General features: G+C 40.9%; 1 protein-coding gene across 1 annotated transcript in view; it reads right to left on the reverse strand.

The window, feature by feature from the left end:
* The window catches only part of LOC135213877 (transcriptional repressor CTCF-like), a 355,646-nt gene that overhangs the window by 236,746 nt on the left and 98,979 nt on the right, over nucleotides 1–19,921 (reverse strand). The window contains exons 5-6 of the mRNA XM_064247977.1: nucleotides 19,148–19,259; nucleotides 18,187–18,376 (exon numbers count right to left, since the gene is read on the reverse strand). Of these exons, the coding sequence (XP_064104047.1) occupies nucleotides 18,187–18,376; nucleotides 19,148–19,259 (302 nt within the window). The remainder of the gene's footprint in view (nucleotides 1–18,186; nucleotides 18,377–19,147; nucleotides 19,260–19,921) is intronic.

A 19,921-nucleotide genomic window follows, 5' to 3' on the forward strand; every position in this document is an offset into this window, starting at 1 on the left:
TGATGTAGGTAGAAAGGAGACCTGGATCTATACTACAACTACTATACAGTATCAGGGAAACAATGTTTCCCGCTGCTACTGCTGAAAACTTTAAAGATTCCAAGGACTTTAGATAATGCCGTTTAAAGACTGTCGGGGATTTCCATCCAGTATACTTTCTAAGATCCTCAAAGTTCATATGTTGAAAATAATTAATTGAGGTGGCTACTCCCCTGATATCATGTGCTTTTGGGAATGACTCAGGGTTGGCTTGTTTAATGAAGTAAAGGATTTGCTGTCTAATACCTTTTACTGACAAAGTACCACCTTTTTCTCTCATGAAGAGAGCACCTGAGGATCTTGAAGAAGTACGAGATAGAAAGGCTCTAAGAGTTGATACTGGCAGAGAGAAGGATCCTGTGGAAGTGGGATAACCTTCCAAGGAGCCCACCTTGCAAGAGGATCCTCATTTTTGGCTAAAAAGCTACGATCCGGAGCAAGTAGAACTTCTCCTGATGGGAGGAATTCCACATGACCCGCATCCCTGGATAGAGCCGACAGTTCTGAAATTCTAGCTCCTGAGGCTAGGCTTAATAAGAATAATGTCTTCCTCAGGAGCATTATGAATGTACAAGATGATGTTGGTCAGTATCTGAAGCTAGTTTGAGGACATCATTTAAGAAACCATGAAACTGTAGTAGGCCTCTGAGAAGGTCTAAGTCTAGCACAGGCTTTAGGGATAGATGTGAAATAAGATTCAGTCAGATCTATCTGAAAACCTACTTGAAAGATTTTCTTCAAAGCCGATTTATGAGTGGTAATCGTGCTAGCTGCTAAACCTTTTTCAAACAAGGATCTGAAAAAGGATATAGCCAAATTAACTGTCATGGTTGTAGTGTTCGATTCTCTCAAGAAAGATGCTAATTTTTTAACAGCTGAGTCATATTGTCTAATGGTTGACTCTCTCTTATCTGATTCTAGGAAGAGAATATTCTGTGGATCAATATCAGCATCTTTATTAGCCGCAAACTTCATGAAGTCCATAAAGTTAGGGTCTGGAGAATTCCTGAGGAAGCGAACACAGTCCTCATTTGTACTGATTGTGATAGCTTGGGATTGGGGATCCGTTGAGGTCGGAGACCCAATTCCAGAAGAAGAGGATACCAGTTGCTCTTGGGCCAGTCCGGTGCAATCAGAGCTACTATCCCTCTGAAAGACCTTAGTTTGCTTAGGACTTTCAAGAGAAGATTCACTGGAGGAAAAACATAAATTCCCCTCCACTGATTCCAATCCAACGACAGGGCGTCCGTGGCATAAGCCAGAGGGTCCAGGTTGGGGGCCACATAGCAAGGGAGCTTGTGGTTCGCTTGTGAGGCGAAGAGATCCACTTGGAGACCTGGGACTCTCAGGCTTACCCACTGGAATGACCCGACGTCCAGAGACCACTCTGATTCCAGAGGAACTGACCGGGACAGGGCGTCTGCTATCACATTCCTTACTCCTGCCAGGTGAGTGGCAGATAGATGCCATTTGTGTTTGTTTGCTAATGCAAAGATGGCTATCATGACATGATTCACATGCTTGGATTTGGACCCTCCTCTGTTGATGCAATGAACTACCACTGCACTGTCCAAAACTAGCCTTAGATGAGACTTCTTCGGGGGAAGCAGTCTCTTCAGAGTAAGAAATACTGCCATTGCTTCCAACACGTTTATGTGGAGCTGGCGAAATTGAACTGACCAAGTCCCCTGAACCTGTTTGAACTGAGAGTATCCCCCCCACCCGGACAGGGGATGCCAATCCGTGTGAATGGTTAACACTGGGAGGGGATATTGAAGGGGTACTTTCTTGGCTAAGTTCTTTACTTTTGACCAAGGCCGTAGTTGGTTGCGGAGGATCTGTGGGATTACTGACAACTTGTCTCGATATTTGGAGTTTGCTCTTGACCGCCAAATTCGATTTATATCTTTCAGCCTTGCTTTCAGAAGGATATCTGTTACCGAAGCAAACTGAAGAGACCCTAGGATTCTCTCCTGGTTTCTTCTTGACGTTTGTTTGCATTTGAGAAATTGCCTGACAGATTTTGCTATTTCCTTCTGTTTGGCCACTGGAATTGACAGATTGTGGGAAGACAAATCCCATTGGATTCCTAGCCACTGAAAGCGAGATTCCGGAGTAAGTCTGGATTTCGTTTTGTTTATCTGGAACCCCAGATGTTCCAGAAAGTGAACTACCTTTTTGGTGGCTTTGAGACATTCCTCGACTGTTGGTGCCCAGATCAACCAATCGTCGAGGTATGCTGCTACCATGATTCCCTGAGCTCTCAATTGTTGTACAACCACTTCTGCTATTTTTGTGAATACCCTGGGGGCTACATTCAGACCGAAGGGCATCACTTTGAATGAGAATGTTTGATTTCCTAGCCTGAATCCTAGGAATGGGCGGAAGTGCCTGGCTATAGGGATATGATAGTATGCGTCTGTAAGATCGATGGAGCATGTGACGGCTCCACGCGGAAGTAAGGTCCTTACTTGCGAGAGGGTAAGCATCTTGAACTTGTCGCAACGAATGAAAGAGTTTAGCTTTGACAAGTCTAAGATTACCCTTCTTTTTGTTGAGCCTTTCTTTGGCACGCTGAATAAGCGACCTTGAAATTTTAGATGCTTGACTCTCGCAATAGCTCCTTTCTGAAGGAGTTCTTCCGCGTAATCTGTCAATTCCTTTGACGGTATCTGGTGGAATGATTTGATTGGAGGAGGATCTTTGATCCAACTCCAGCCCAATCCTTTGGACACTATGCTCTGTGCCCAATTGCTGAACCCCCACCTGTGGCGGAAGAGGAACAGCCTCCCTCCTACCTGGGGAGCCTCATTGTTGATGGGCGGGTTGGCCACCACGCCCTCCTCTGAACTGCCTGCTCCTTGTCGCCCTTCCTGCGCCACGCTGACGAAAGTAACCTCTCGCCCTACCTCTCGGCTGATTGTAGCCTTGAGCCTCATATGCAGGGTTTGAAGGCCGGCGAGATAGCGTAGGAGGTGGATGGCTGAGATTGAGGGACACAGGATGGCTGTATTCTGCTTTGAACTAGCAGGTTGTCCTTGTTGGGTAAATACCGGGACGCCTGCACAAATTGCTGCTGTTGCTGGAGTTTTTTATATGGCTGGAACCTCTTACCAGCTTCTCGGTTTCTTACCAGCAGTGGGAACGGAATCTTGTTTCCTCTTCGAGGAAATACCCCACCTAGCTCTAAGGCTCTGGTTGAGCCTAGCAGCTTCGTGGTGTACTTCGTTGACTAGCGGACTCTGGGAAGAGATCCGCTCCCCACATGCTAGAGGCCAAGAGTCTATTCGGCTCATGCCTAATAGTACACTCTTGTAGAACATGCTTTCGGCAGTTCCTCCTAGCCTGGAAGAAGTCAAAAGCGTCCGTTAGTACCGTCTGGAACTGAGATTTCGCCAAAATCTTGAACAGCGGTTCCGTAGCATAAGAGAGGGCAGCCATTTCCGTAATTATAAGGAATTGAGGGACCTGCCAAACCTGGTTCGCGCATCAAACTCTGCCTGGATTAGGGAATCCGGCAGCCTTGGTAGTTTCTCGCCGCCGAACTGGTCCATGGCGCAGTCCGGTTTGAGCTTACCAAGCGTGAATGTAGCTGGCAAGTTCTCCCACAATTCTCCGAAAGCCGGGAAGAGTGGAGAAGTAGACTCCGCCTCCCTCAACTGTGGGATGGGCTCATCCTTGAGGACTGCCTGAAGGGACTTCTCCACTAATTTCGTGGCGAACGGAAGAGAAACCTCCTCTTCCGTCGCGAAAATAGTGAAGGGACTCTTGTAGGCCTGGAGTTTGGTGTTCGTACACTCCCAGTCCTCAAGGCAGTGAACCCATTCCCGCTGAGCATGATCTCTACTATATACCGACTCTCTAGAGATCTTGTCTTCCCTCGTCAGAGCCGTTACCGTCAGCCTAGCATAACCGATGAAAGGCTGCGTCAGACCTGGAGGGTAAAACTCGAAGTCCTCAATCCTTCGAGTTCCACACTCCGGGATAGAGATCATCCCATCCTTGAAAGGAGCGTAGGCAGCTACTCTCCATGGGTTCTCCATAGAGAAAGCTGGCAGAGAGTCGTATGGCGGGAGTTGGAGAATCCCAGTGCTTGGCGCTGGGGAGACTGGAAGAGGAACCTGAGATAGCCCGGCTACTCGGTCCTCATTTTCTCTCATCCTGTTAGAGAGGTCTTGAATTGACTGGCCTGATTGAGACAGAGTGCTTGACAACTGTGCAAACATCTGCTCGAATCGTGTCCCCACCAGGGCGGAGACTTGCGAGCCAACCAGCTCGCCCACCTGTTGCATCACCACTGCTGAGAAAGCAGAGGGATCAAAGGTGCTAGGCCCTGCTACCCCTATCGGCGTAGCCGGAGTGGAAGCGGTGGAGGCGGGAGAAGGCACTGGCTCGGCGGGAGCGCGAGCCTTCTCCTTAGAAGCCTTGCTTCTGGAGCTCTTTGAGTGAGAAGAGCTCGGCTTCGCTTTCACCGCATCGGCGTAGGAAGTCGACGACTTCCTAGCCGAAGAAGACGAAGACGACTTCCTCGAAGTTGTCTTGGCCAGAGTCTTCGGTTCTCTCTGTCCCTTCACCTTTGGGGGTACAGAGAGAGCGGGAGAGCGGGTAGGGATCTCAGATCCCACAAAGCCTTGGAATGAAGCACTTGAAGAGGGGACAGGAGAAGATCCAGGAGCACCCAAGGAAAGACCTTGGGCGCCCGACACACCTACCTCAACCAACAAATCCTCCACCCCTACCGCCATGGGCTCGATGTTAAGGTCCAGGGCAGCGACGTCCGGGACCGACTCCTGGGAGGCTACGACCCCAAAGGATTGCTGGAGGTCTTGCTGGATGGAGGCTATCAGAGGGGCAGCGGACAAGGGGTCAACGTAACCGGTCGACTTGCCGCGGGTGGGGAAGATCTGGACGGCCAGCTTCTTATCCAGAATGTAGGGCTGGCCTTTGGCGGCGTTCTTCCGAAGCCGCCCACCTACGCTTTCAGGGTGGCGAGGGCGACTTCCCTCACACCAGTAGCCTGAAAGAAAGGCGAGATTAGCTTCCAGTGGTGGAACGGGGTTAACAATCTTATGACTAAAAGTTGTTAGTAAAATGATAAGGAAGCCTATAACGGACTTACCCCATCTCCCAGCTGACCGACCAGGTCGTAGCAGATGGCGCAGGCTTCTGGGTGCCAGACGATCATCTCGTTGTATGACGTGGCACATGGGGCGTGAGACCTGCACTCATCGTGGCCGCAGGGGTCGTACAACGTCGCGTTGCACGCTGGGACCTGACAGTTGGTAGCCTGTAAGTGGAAAGATACATGAGTACCAGGTAAACACTTACAGTCTAACAGATGCTCCGCTGGTGCCGGAGCGATAAAGTTAGATTAAACCAGAGCCCCGCCAAAATACGTGTGGTAACCAGGTTGGTTGTGTGCTCTAGGCTATAGCTCCGCTGATGGCGGAGACACAAAAGGAAACCAACCAGGAGTGGTGGTAAATGGAAACCACGACGGAAAATGGCGGGGATGGTAGATAAAATTAATCATATTACACAATTCATTGTAAAATTAGGGTATATCCTTAAAAATAATAATAATAATAATACAAACCTCCCTCCGCCCGTCTACTAGAAGAGTGCGCGGGTAAGAAGCAAGCTCTCTTCCGGTAGCGGGGGAGAGATGTAAGGATATAGTAGGCAAGCAACCGACCACTAGTGGTGCCCACCCCGCCCGCTAGCGGAGCCAGTAACCTATAACCAAAGGTGCCCCGGCTGCGACGGGAGGCTCCTTTCGTATAGCGAGGTAGGTGGCTGAGCAACCTGGGGGAGGGGGGGAGGAAGGTCTCGGTGTAACACGGCGGGAGCGAGAGAGGGGGGGAGGGATGGCCTACTCCTCCCCGCCTCACCGACTACCGCATGGAGACCCGGTACCTCATGAGTGGTCGCCCTATACCCCCCGCTGGGAGGAACCCCTGGCCGCCTCAGAGTAGTAGTGAGAGAAGGCAACTGAGGTTGTCATGACAACCAAGGGGTCCCCCAGCTCCTCCCTATACCAGAAGGGGAGGGCGGGGGCAGGGTAAGGTGCGATGGGACACGTGACCGCAAGTGGCCTAGGCCGCGAGCAACACAACCGTGAGAGGGCCACGTGAACCAGGCTGTACCAATACAAGGAACAAGCACCTAGGCTAGCCTAACACCCTAAATATAATAAAAATATACATCGAAAAGATGGAAAAGACACTTTTAGTAAAAGAGAAAGAAGCCCAGGAGGAGGCAGACTGTTCCAAGAAACAGAGGCCTACTCGGAGCCAGCAATAGCCGATGAAGAGCAAGAGCCGGGATGCTGGGCCGGAATAATAATATTAGCCCTAAATACCAAACTAAGAGAAATGGTAGGAGGGCTGAACTAGCTAAAACTCGATGTAAAAACAATGAACGTAATATAGTAAGCCCATAAGTATAAGAAGTCCCAGTATGGAGGACCGGGAATTCTTACGAGGCAGCATGGCGCCGCCACGAGACAACCGGGGAACCGTATATGACCTATTTAAGAGGAAAATACTGGTACCCGGAAGATAAAAATGTGGTAAAATATTACTTATGAGTTACTTAACTTAGCCGTGGCAATAGCAGAGCGTTCCATGGTAGAATACAGAGATAAATCCAGAAATAGCACAGCACAAGGAAAAATTGCGTCTTGACGCTAGCGCTAAAAATTAAGGATGACCGCTAGGGGCGCTGCTGTCCGTGGCGTCCTCTAGTAGTAGTAGTAGCGGCTGCATCGCCCGTTGGTATCGGCTCTCTCTTGGGGGGATTCTGATTGGAAGTTCTAATTGGTGATTGTCTCGTGGTAGTGTTCCACACTCGCCCCTATTATCATACCGACACTTTTTTTTAAGAGTGAGCGAGTCAGTTTTACTGACATTTTCTTAATTTTGTTTTTCTCTGGTAATTTTAGATTAATTTTACCTAGAAAGAATGATATTAAGGATCCTTTCATAGGCCGACACGAGCTGAGCCCAGAAATCTCACTTTTGCTCACTAGAATTGAGAGTCTCGTAAGCGTAAAACATAATAAGAACTTCCATTGCCTGTGTTTGACAGGAAGATCAGCAAATTCACTACATTTAGAGAATTGTTCTATGTTCATGTGATTTTGATCTAGATGAGCTGTTTGAGGCACTTGATTTCCTGATCAGAGGTTGTGAAGACGATGATTTGCAAAAAGTTGATGTGTCACAAAAGAGACGTGACAAAAATGTAAAATAAAAGACAGACAGTTCAAACACGTCATGTAAAAGAATGTCCTTTTTGTGAAGGAGAGCACCTAGCCTATGGGTGCACTAAACACACTACAGGCGGTCCCCGGGTTACGACGGGGGTTCCGTTCTTAAGACGCGTCGTAACCCGAAAATCGTCGTAAGCCGGAACGACGTTCTTGAAAACATGTCCACAGGGAAAATTTCACTACTAATTTGCAATTTTTCTTAGGGCCGTATCTCTAAAATTATCACTAATTTACTTTTTTCATGTGCAACACTGTGTGTTCACAAATTACTGTATATTTTCATTAAAATACAAGAGAGAGAGAGAGAGAGAGAGAGAGAGAGAGAGGGAAGGAGGAGAGAGAGATAGAGAGAGAGAGGAGAGAGAGAGAGGAAGATGAGAGACGAGAGAGAGAGAGAGAGAGAGAGAGAAATAACTCCTTAGGTTTCAATAGATTGAAATGAACGTCTGTAGGCAACTTTTTCCCCCTCCCATAAATACATATATTTCTCCAGAGAAGAGAGAAAGAGAGGACTGTGCAATTATGTTTGTCTGTCTATCTATTCGTTTGCTGAGAGCGAGAGAGATAAAAGGAAGAAATAGAAACACCAAATGTATGACAAGTATCTTGTGGAGAGAGAGAGAGAGAGATGAGAGAGAGAGCGAGAGAGAGAGAGAGAGGGTAGAGAGAGAGAGAGAGGAGAGAGAGTTAAGAAGAGAGAGAGAGAGAGTTGTCCTTACAGTATTTAAGAGAGAAATGGAATGATTATTGTCTTTAAAATACTCAGATATGAATTTTGTACTTGTAGCATTATCATTGGAAAATATTAATGATAAACTTATTACATACACGTCCATGAAAATGATCTCATCTCAGTAAGAGAGAGAGAGAGAGAGATTACATAAAACCATTAAATTCGTTGACCATTGTATGGCATTGTTAAGCTTGAGTGTCACTCGAGTTGAGGTGGGGAAATTGATACAGAAAAAGACAAAGGGAAGAATTTTCTTTTGAAATTAGTTATCGTATTATTACTACTTCTATTATTATTATTATTCTATATTATTATTATTATTATTATTATTATTGAAAATATAATAAACATGTGCATCTACCATAAAAATTCTCTCATCTAAGTAAGAAAGAGGAATTATCCTTACAAGTGAAATGGAAAGGTCATTTTCATCTCTTTAAAATACGACCATTATGAATTTTGTAATTAAAGTTTTATTATTATTATTATTATTAAATAACTGAAATTATCAATAAACATTTTACATACTAGTACCATAAAAATTCTTTCATCTCGGTAAAAGAGAGAGAGAGAGAGAGAGAGAGAGAGAGAGAGTGTTTATCTCTCTCTGTTTATAACGCTTCCAGCAAAAGAGAGGGAGGGAGTTACTACTATGAGACATTATTATCTTGTGTGGCAAAGGAGAGAGAGAGAGAGAGAGAGAGAGAGAGAGAGAGAGAGAGAGAGAGAGAGAGAGAGAGAGAGAGAGAGAGAGAGAGAGAGAGAGAGTTAACCTTAATTAAAAGTGACATGGATAGATTAGTACGTATTGTATTTCTTTAAAATACTATCACATATGAATTTTGTAATTACAAGTACATAAAAAATCTCGAGTCTCAGTAAATGAGAGAGAGAGAGAGAGAGAGAGAGAGAGAGAGAGAGAGAGAGAGAGAGAGAGAGAGAGAGAGAGAGAGAGAGAGAGATGTCAGGACCACGTGATTGCAACACTGCAGCTCTCCCCCAGCTCTTTCCCCTCCTGGCTGTCACAGAACTTGATATATATCTGACAGTTTTAGTACCTGGATCTCGAGAAAGGGTTAGTGGAAGAAGACTGGGATTTCCTTTATTCTTCCATAATTTTTCAAATATAAGCTAAAATCTTACTAATTCACTATGGCATTTTCTTTAATGAATTGATATTATTGCTGTATAAATTAATATTAATATTTGAAAATAGTAAATCATTTATTTATCATACTAAAAAACATACATCTTTGTAGTATAGAGAGAGAGAGAGAGAGAGAGAGAGAGAGAGAGAGAGAGAGAGAGAGAGAGAATTATAGTGATTATTTTTGTTGGAAAATACAAAGAGAGAGAGAGAGAGAGAGAGAGAGAGAGAGAGAGAGAAACTGTGCTAAACTATAAAGGATTCTTATCTTATCATAGTATGTGTTTTTTAAAAGCGTCGTAAACTTGGAGCGTCGGAAGCGTCAGCGTCGTAACCTCGGAACAAGCGTCGTAACCCAGGGCGGATTTTTCAATGAATATTTAAGAAAAAGCGTCGTAACCTCGGAACGTCGTAAGCCGGGGACTGCCTGTACAGTGTAAGCTCATAAGCACCAGTTAGTTTACTGAGGAAGATACTTTTCATGCCTTAACTAAGGTCATTGTAGTGCAGAATGCCACAGTAGGCAGAACCATACGATATCTCAAGGCAGGCATCATGGCTTGATTTGTGATAACAGAGGGAAATTGACGAACGCGACTTCCTATAGTAATAACGGTGCACATTCCCAAAACCCTACCCCCAATTACAAAGCCTGTTAAGTGTCAGAACCCAAAAAGTAAAGTAAACTTCAGAGTAAGAGATGAGAGTAATAGTACGAAAGCCCTTGAGAAGCCCTGTGTAAATGCCCGATGGGTTAGTGAGGCGAACAGTTCAGAACTGTCTGCCACTTTATTGCCTACTGCGAAGGACATTTTGCATGTCCAGGGCCATCAAACTCATACGAGAATGTTCCTGCACAGCACATGGGCAGCCAGCACAGCTTTATCTCCACCCAATTTGCTAAACAACTGAAATTGCCCCCAAGGAAAAAGTTTCAATCAACATTACCAATTTTGGTTCAGAAGTAATTCAGGGTGAATTTGATGCACAGTGTTCCCCCTGTATTTGTGGGGTATGTGTACCAGACACCCCCCCTAAACCCCTTTAACAGCTAGAATCCATGAATAGTTACAACCCCTATGAAAATGCTTAAAACTGCCTATTTTGTTAGTAAACTCAAGAAAACCCCACAAAAAATGTTTATACGGTACCTGTTTTTTTTTTTAAATAGTTTTATCATAGAGTGTATTTTATGATGTAATTGATAAAAAAGCCAATAATTTGTAGATATATCTCATAGAAAAATACTACAAATAGGCAAATTTTCAGCAAATAATGGGGTACAATTGATAAAAAAGCCAATAATTTGTAGATATTTCTCATACAAAAATACTACAAATAGGCAAATTTTCAGCAAATAATGGGGTACAATTGATAAAAAAGCCAATAATTTGTAGATATTTCTCATACAAAAATACTACAAATAGGCAAATTTTCAGCAAATAATGGGGGTATAAGTTCCAGAGAGAAATCTGTGAATAAGTGAGTCCATGAATCTGGAGGCCACAAATTTGGCGGGTTCACTGTCGTGTCCTATAGGGAATACAAGTCCTCTAGTAGTTTAGTAGTAGAGGCTGCATCGCCCGTTGGTATCAGCTCTCTCTTGGGGGGATTCTGATAGGGAAGTTCTAATTGGTGTTTGTCTCGTGGTAGTGTTCCACACTCGCCCCTATATCATACCGACACTTCTTTTTAAGAGTGAGCGAGTCAGTTTTACTGACATTTTCTTAATTTTGTTTTTCTCTGGTAATTTTAGGCTAATTTTACCTAGAAAGAATGATATTAAGGATACTTTCATAGGGCGACACGAGCCAATCACCCAGAAATAGATTTTTCCTTCGTCAAAATCCCTTTAGTAACAGAATTATAAAAACAAAATCAGTAGTGCACGATGAAGTAAACACCCCTATTTTTAACATGGGATTAACTACTAATGTGAAGGGACATTTAGTGAAATCAAGAGCGATGTAATGAAGAATGTAAACACTGATTGGAGCAGATTATTTCAGCTATTTTGTACTGGGGATGAATAAAGTTGACAGGATTAATCTGTTTATCATGCATAAGGGAGTCTCCCCCTATGGAAAAGTACCACAGTGGGCCTTGGGAAAATTCGACACCTCCAAAGTAAGAGCGTTGCGGATCTGTAGACTATTAGAGCCTGAACCCGATGTAGAACATTGGTAGCAACTGGATACCTTGGGCATTGTGCATAACGAACAATATTCCATAGCAAAACACCAAGCCATGAACAAAGTTATGGGAAAATGGTACTGGATGGGATGATGCGTTGGACAAAGAAGACCAGAAAGGCACCAGAGAAATCCTGGGAGAATTCAACAATGTGCATAAGTTGAAATTTAGCAGAGGAATTTTGAACGGACAAGGCGAGATATACATTTTTACTGCTGCCTCAAGTAGAGCTTTTGGTGTGGGGAAAACTAACCTACTAACAAGGAAAATGAGAGTGACACCTAGGAAACAGATGAAATTAACTATTCCAAAATTAGAATTGCTTGCATTGTTATTGGGTGCTGGTTATTACCAAACCTTGAAATTAGAACAGTAGTCTTTTGGATTGATATCAAAGTGGCTATGGCCTGGGTGGGATCCAAGACTGAAAATAAGAATATGTTCACTGCTAACAGGGTCGGAGAGGTTAACTCTATCCTACAGGATTGTGGAATGACAGAATATGTACCTATGAAAACCAACCCAGCAGACATCCTGAGCAGAGGAAGCAGTTTGAAGGAGCTAATGTGCAACCAGCTGTGGCACAGAGAACCGCCGTGCCTGAATTGTGTGGGTCAAGTCGTACTACAGAGGGCCCCCAATGAAGCCTCACAAAGCCAGGCTATAGAGGTTGTCTCTGCCCTACGAGAATTGAAGGGGGAAGTTGCCATGACTGCACCCACAGAACTTTGGAAAATAATGGAGAGTATGGTAGAATTTAATTTTCTGTTGGGTGTGATGAAAATGTTTTAAAGTTTACCAAGAATAGTTGTAACCCATATTTGAAGCCTGTATACTTGGAGAAAAGGCATTATTTGCCCTCTGTCAATTTTGTCAGTCAACTAAGTCCAGTGATGATACATGGAATTTTGTGTTCTAGAAATAGGCTTAAAAACTCATTAGTAAATAAGGATCACTTAGTTGAGTCGTACCTCAGACACCTACATCTCACGAGTATGCATTGTGAAGTAAATATACTAATCTCTGTTATTCGACAGGAATGTTGGTGTCCAGGTCTGAGGTGTATAGCAAAACGAGTATTGGGGTCTTGTTCAGCATATAATTTGGGCTTCAGAGCACTTCTCCGACATCCACCTCTTCCCCTATTTCCCATTGTCTACAGGAGAATCAGCTCCTTTCACCCGTTGGTGTGGATCACACCAGTCCTATCCAGGTGGAAGGAGGAATAGGGTAAATCCTGTTAGGGGCTTGCATGGACAGCTAAGTCGTCTACTTGGACTACTGCACGACTCTTGATGCTGCTACCTTCATTTTGATGTTCTGGAGACTCGCTGCGACTCATGGAATGCCCAGCAGTGTCCACAGTGACAACCAGTTTTGGGGTCAATTATGAATTGAAATGGAATTGATGCTAAAATTGTGTGAATTGGAACTGAATTGGAATTGAAAGAAAGACATTTTGAAGTAATTGGAATTGATACCAAATTAACTGGAATTGATGCCAAAAAAATTAAGATGAATTGCCATGAACTGATCTAAAATGCAGTGAATTGATATGAATTGATTAATACATTTATATGTAGGTTTTATAAGCTGGACCTTTGCACACTATCTCATAAAGGCTAAATAACAGGAATTATTCCTTGCATTCTTGAATATGACATGTTATGAATAAATATATCTTTATAGGGATAGAATTAAGCTATAAAGAACAGATCATAAATTATAGGCTATTACAAAAATTATCCAAGTTTTCTAACTTCTGTTTTGAGTTATACCCATACTGGTCCTGTACCTACAGTACAGATCAAGTCTTGTCCAGCCTTACTTGCCCTATCCTGTCAGCTGCTATGGTGTTTGGCAACTTTATACATATAATCATAAGCTGGACCTGTTACACACCATTTCACTCAGGTAAACTGAGAGGAATTAGACTTTTAAATCTTGAATGTGTTATGAATAGATAGTATATCTTTATAGAGATAGAATTATGCTATAAAGAACAGAACATACAGATTAAAGGCTATTATCAACACAAAGGCTATTGTGTAATTAAAATTGTTTGAGTTTTCCAACTCGACTGTTCTGAGTCATACCCGTACTGGTCCTGTACACACAGTGCAGATCTAGCCTTTCCTGACTTACTTGCCCTATCCTGTCAGCTACTATGGTGTTTGGTAACTATATTATGGACCTGTTACACACTATCTCATTCAGGCAATCTGACAGGAATTATACTTTTCAATCTGTTTATAAAACAAATTGAATTTATTTATTGCAAGATGCCAACTTTTGGGTTATAGCATATTTTTACCACAGACACAGTTTGGAATACCTGAGTTGATACGGCAAATTTTGAGAAGCCAAATTTTGTTAACTGAAAATGTGAGCTTTATGTTTATTACAAAGTTGTATAATTTTTTGTAGATGATGAATGTTAATACTTGATACAGATGAGAGTAGCTTACCTGAGTTGAGTAAAATTTAAGTTTTTGCCCCTCATATGTAATATCGATCATCATAAAGTGAACTGTAATTGAATTGGAACTGAAACCCTCATGATTTGAACTGAATTGGAATTGAACATTTGTTTTTGAAAATGATTTGGAATTGAATTGGATTTAATAAATTCACAATTTCCGTTGAATTTGGAATTGATAAAAATGAATTGACCCCAACCTTGGGACAACCACCAGACATTCCGTGCCACCAGCACCTTCTTGCAGGATATCTACGACGAGGAAGAAACTTGGCAGTTCCTGTGGGAACGAGGTATACGATGGAAGTTCCAGGGGGTTGCTTTGAACGATTAATGGGAGTGGTGAAATAAACCCTTGAATATACCTTAAGAAAAAAGTATTCAACTGTGAGCAGATGCAAACTTTCGTGAAGGAGGCAGAAGCAGTTGTAAATAACAGGCCTCTCATGTATGCAGGTGATACCTGGGAGGACGAAGTACTGACTACCTCTCACTTGGTGCGAAGGAAACTAGTGAACTTCATGCTTCCAGTTTTGAACCATGAAGACTTGTTTTGTTTCAAACCTTAATGACCAAGCAACCCAGGCATGAATACTTTTGCTTAACCCTTAAACGCCGAATGGACGTATTAAACGTCGAGTCAAAATGTCCCCCGTATGCTGAATGGACGTACCATACGTCGACTTAAAAAAGTTTTTTTAAATATTCGCGGAAAAATACTTATAGGCCTACCAGCCAAAAACTTTTGAATCACGCGCCTTGGGGGATGCTGGGAGTTCACAGATCAAGGCATTGTTTTGTTTACAATCGTTACGCAGGCGCGCAAGCGCAAATTTCTTTCTTATCGCACTAAAAAGTATCAGTGACACATCTCAAAAATTATTTCGTTACTGACATAATTTTTGCACCGTTTCAAATTATCCGTTACATGAAGTATTATACATGAAAATGTGCGCAATTTCATTTAAAATACAACAAAAAAATACTCATGATTGTAGCTTTTATCAGTTTTGAAATATTTCCATATAAATTACGGTAAGTGCAAAAATTTCAACCTTCGGTCAACTTTGACTCTACCGAAATGGTCGAAAAACGCAATTGTAAGCTAAAATGCTTATATTGTAGTAATATTCAACTATTTACCTTAATTTTGCAACAAATTGGAAGTCTCTAGCACATTTCGATTTATGGTGAATTTATGAAAAAACTTTTTCCTTACGTCTGCGCAGTAACTCTTCTCAAAAAAATCATACATGCGATTGTGGTAATGTTTGCACCATTTTAAAATTAGCCGTTACATAAAGTTTTATATATGGAAATGTGTGCAATTTCATGCACAATACAACTAAAAACAACCAATGGTTGTAGCTTTTATCAGTTTTGAAATATTTTCATATAAAAAATGATAAGTGACAAATTTTCAACCTTCAGTCAATTTTGACTCTACCGAAATGGTCGAAAAACGCAATTGTAAGCTAAAACTCTTATATTTTAGTAATATTCTATCATTTACCTTCATTTTGCAACAAATTGGAAGTCTCTAGCACAATATTTCGATTTGCACCATTTTAAATTAGCCGTTACATAAAGTATATATGAAAATGTGTGCAATTTCATTTAGAATACAACAAAAAATAATTGAAGGCTGTAGCTTTTCTCATTTTCGAAATATTTTATATAAATCACGATAAATAGAAAAAAAAACCATGTTCGGTCAACTTTGACTCTACCGAAATGGTTGAAAAATGCAATTGTAAGCTAAAACTCTTATATTTTAGTAATATTCAATCATTTACCTTCATTTTGCAACAAATTGGAAGTCTCTAGCACAATATTTCGATTTATGGTGAATTTATGAAAAAACTTTCCTTCCCTCTCGCGCGCGGATTCTCCGCCATAAATCTCCGAATTGCGTACATCGCATTCTCGGAAAATTTGCTCCGTTTCATATTAGGCATTTCATAGAGTTTTATATATGAAAATGTGCGCAATTTTATGTAGAATAAAAGGAAAAATATTTGAAGGTTGTAGCTTTTCTAATTTCCGAAATAATTGCATATAAAAAAAAAATTATAAAAAATTTCGACATTTGGTCAACTTTAACTCGTCCGAAATGGTCAAAAACTGCAATTGTAAGCTAAAACTCTTACAGTATCGTAATATTCCATCATTTAACTTCATCTTGAAATAAATTCGAAGTCTCTATAACAATATTTAGAATTATGGTGAATTTAAAAAAAAAATATATTTTTACGTCCGCGCGTTACGAATTCATGCATCATTTTGTGATAATATTTTCTCAGTGTTACTTTTATCGTTTTACAATGTGTTATATACAAAAAAGATTGCAATTTAGTTTACATTACAACGAAAAAAAAAGTAACTTGTTACCTTTAACCGTTTTGCGCACAGCACGATTTGAATACAATTATATATGAAATTTCGTTTTTGCGCTATCATATATCGCATTATTTATATATGATAATGATAATTTTTATCATTTCTGATGGTTGCATACTAAACTTCAGGCAATGACAAAAAAAGGAGCCAAAAATGAACTCTTAATCTTCAAAAGTAAGCGTACTGTGATTTTTTGAAAAAATTATTTTTTCGGCTTCCGTGCTCACTCCAAACTGGCCCCGGCATTCAGGAGAGGTTTTGATTTTTACCGCTTCGGCGTTTAAGGGTTAACAGAAACCCTCAGAATGTTCCTTGACCAGTGGGAAAAAAAATACCTGACTTCGTTACAAGAAAGACACGATTTTCCTGTTGGAAATCATCCACCATTGTGTGTTGGAGATATCGTCCTAGTGAAAGTAATTCTAAGGAAACGAAGTAGTTGGCCCTTGGGATGAATTGCTGCTGTATACCCACACTAGCGAGACATCAAACGATCAGTCAAGGTCCTCTCTGAGGAAGAAAAATGTCTGAGGCCCTTGGAGCACATCGTTCCTCTGGAAATCACTGCAGGAGACGGCGACGACAGTTGCAACGATGAAAAGGTGATCAATGTTGGAAACAACCCAGGTAATGAGTCTGCATACACTCCCCAGAGCACGGTAAATGAGGAAGAAAGTAGTGTTTCTATAGTAACTGATGAACAAGAAAGAAGTGAAGAAAGCGAATACGGTGCTCGTTGCGAAGTCAGACAATGTACAAAGTGGAAATACGAGACCGAAAAGAAAAGCCAGCAGAAAAAGAATGATGGAGTTTGTCAATCGGTACTGATCGTTCCAGAAAGTGGGTGGCCCCTGTTCATCTACACAAGCGATGGCAGCGCCACCGCAAATTTTATTTTTTGACTCCTGTGGTTAGAAAAGCTTACAGTTAATTGCTTGGTAAGTAACATGTAAAATTCTGGATTGGACAACCTATATCTAGTACGATGATTAACACCTTCATGTCAATCTGCTCTGACCCTCAGCAATCGTTTATTTGATCCTTTGTAAGCCCCAAGTATTATTATGTTTGTGGTTCCTTGCAAGTGCAACAGATCTGAATTGTGATTATTAAAGGCAAAAAGGGATTAAGGAACCATAACAAATTAAAAAATTAAAAGGTTAAGGGGTTGGGCCCGACTTGAGAGTGAAGGAAATTAGGTACTCTAAGAGGTTTAGTGTGATTACACATATTTCACTACTCTAAGGAAATTAGGGTAGCGAGATCGTCTTGTGCTGTAGACTGGTTTGGAGGACTGGAATACGTACTTCATATTAGGGTGTATTTTGTTAATGTATGAAAGGAACTGGTCAGCACGAAAAGCTTATTTGAAAAGAGTTAAGGTGTCATCGACATAATGTTTATATACAAGAGGATAAAAACCAAAGGGGCACCTTTCCTACATGCCTTCCTCCAGGGACTGCATAAAAATGTTGAAAAATGTGGGACCAAGAGGTGATCCCGTTGCCATCCCCTCAATCTGTTTCTATAAGCAATCATTAAAGATAAAGGCAGTGTCCAGCACTGCTAATTCCTACAATTTCTTTAAATGGCAGCATTCATAGTTTAAATAAGTGTCATTTTTATTAAACCCAATGACACTTATCTTAACTATGACTGCTGCCATTTCAAGAAATAAGGCCTATCACAACTTTCAAAATTAACTCAGTTCACAAGGCCTATGAATGAAATAATCTTCAATTACATGTACAGTTTTACATATTTTTGTGGTTACTTTATATGTTATTTAAAACATTATATGTACTTTGTGTAGTGACAAAACCTAGAGGTAAAACAAAGACAAATATTAGTGTAGAATGCAAAGTAACCCAGAGCCAATACATATACGATATGATAAACAAAAATTATGAATACCAACTCACCTGTAAGGGCGTTCATTGGTGTGCGTCCGCATGTGTTTTCTCAAGCTACCTGAGTCAATAGACCGATACTGGCAGTTTGGGTGCTGGCACCAGTATGGTTTAACATTAGTGTGAATTCTAGTGTGAACTTTCAATTTATCACTCCGAGAAAAACATGTACCACAAACATCACAACGGTAAGGTTTTTCCCCTGTAAAGATGGAAGGACTTTACTAAACTGACTGCTATCTATATTCTTACACTAAAAAGAGCTATTTTAAGCCTTCTTTTATTGCTTTAGACATGCTTTAAGGATGTCGAAAGTTACCAAGAACCAGCCAAATCCAATTTCTCCATCATCGCAATCATGTCTAAAGCTTGTGTCACCCTGATACATCCACTGTAACCAATTACAAAGTAACCCTTACTGAATGAGCTTGTACTGAACATACTTGATTACTGCTGCTGATATAAAGAGTACTTCAGCAAAAATGTCAAAAGAATCTTTAATAAATCCCGTCAAATCAATCGCTAAAGAACTCACTCCATCACCAATCTTCCAGAGTGTCATTACCTGACATGAATTGTTACCCATCATAACTGCACCTTCCAAGGCCATTAATGACATTATGGTACCCGAACAAGATGTACCTGCATTTTGGTTTTATCACTGCATAATGAAAATAGACTGTTACACTAAAATTTTTTAAGAACTTTATTAAAACCAAATATATATGTATCTAAACATCATGGTGTCTTTGCAGTACATAACTTAAGTCTCTAGAAATTTAAAGTACACTTATACTGTACAATGTAAATTTTCCTTCAGCTTGTTACTTTTAAGAATATGTGCATTTTAGAAAAAATTAAAAATTTTTATTGACATTTGCAACATACTATATTATAAGTTATACACTTCTTTTACTGAACGTTTAAGAATGAAACTACCCAAGAAGTTCAACCATACTCTTTTATTACTGACCAGTATGCTTGCGAATGTGTCTATTAAGGTCTTTGTTGTGGGTTGTGGTGAAGTTGCAACCTTTAACAGGACACTCTTTCTCTTTGCGCACATTGTCATATACAACCACCATCTGGAAAAACATAAAACCACAACTATTAAAAACACACGTGTAAGAGGTGCACTTATATTCCAGAATACATTATACCATAAAACTATATAAGATCACTTGACAAAGGAAAATATAGGATATAAATGGAAAAAAGTGTTTCACAATGATATATGTGTATATATTATATATAGTTATGTGTATATATATATATATATATTTATATAATAGTATATATATATAGATATATATATATATATATATAAATATATTATATATATAATATATCTATATATATACAGGCAGTCCCCCGGGTTACGACGGTGTCGGCTTACGTTCCGAGGTTACGACGCTTTGTCAATAGACGTTATTTGCAGGGTTACGACGCATGTTCCAGGGTTACGACGCCTACAACGCTCATCTGGGAGATGAAATATGACACCAAAATGCAAAATAATCAATATTTGAAGGTTTTTTTGATGAAAAATGCCATAAGAATGCAGTTTACACAGTTTTCAATGCAGCCAAAGCATTAAAGTAAGGTTTTCTTAGGATTTTGACAATGTTCCGGCTTACGACACGTCTCAAGAACGGAACCCCCGTCGTAACCCAGGGACCGCCTGTATATATATATATATATATATATATATATATATATATATATATATATATAATATATATATATA

This window comes from Macrobrachium nipponense, chromosome 43, assembly GCF_015104395.2.
Source record: "Macrobrachium nipponense isolate FS-2020 chromosome 43, ASM1510439v2, whole genome shotgun sequence".
Lineage (NCBI taxonomy): Eukaryota > Metazoa > Arthropoda > Malacostraca > Decapoda > Palaemonidae > Macrobrachium > Macrobrachium nipponense.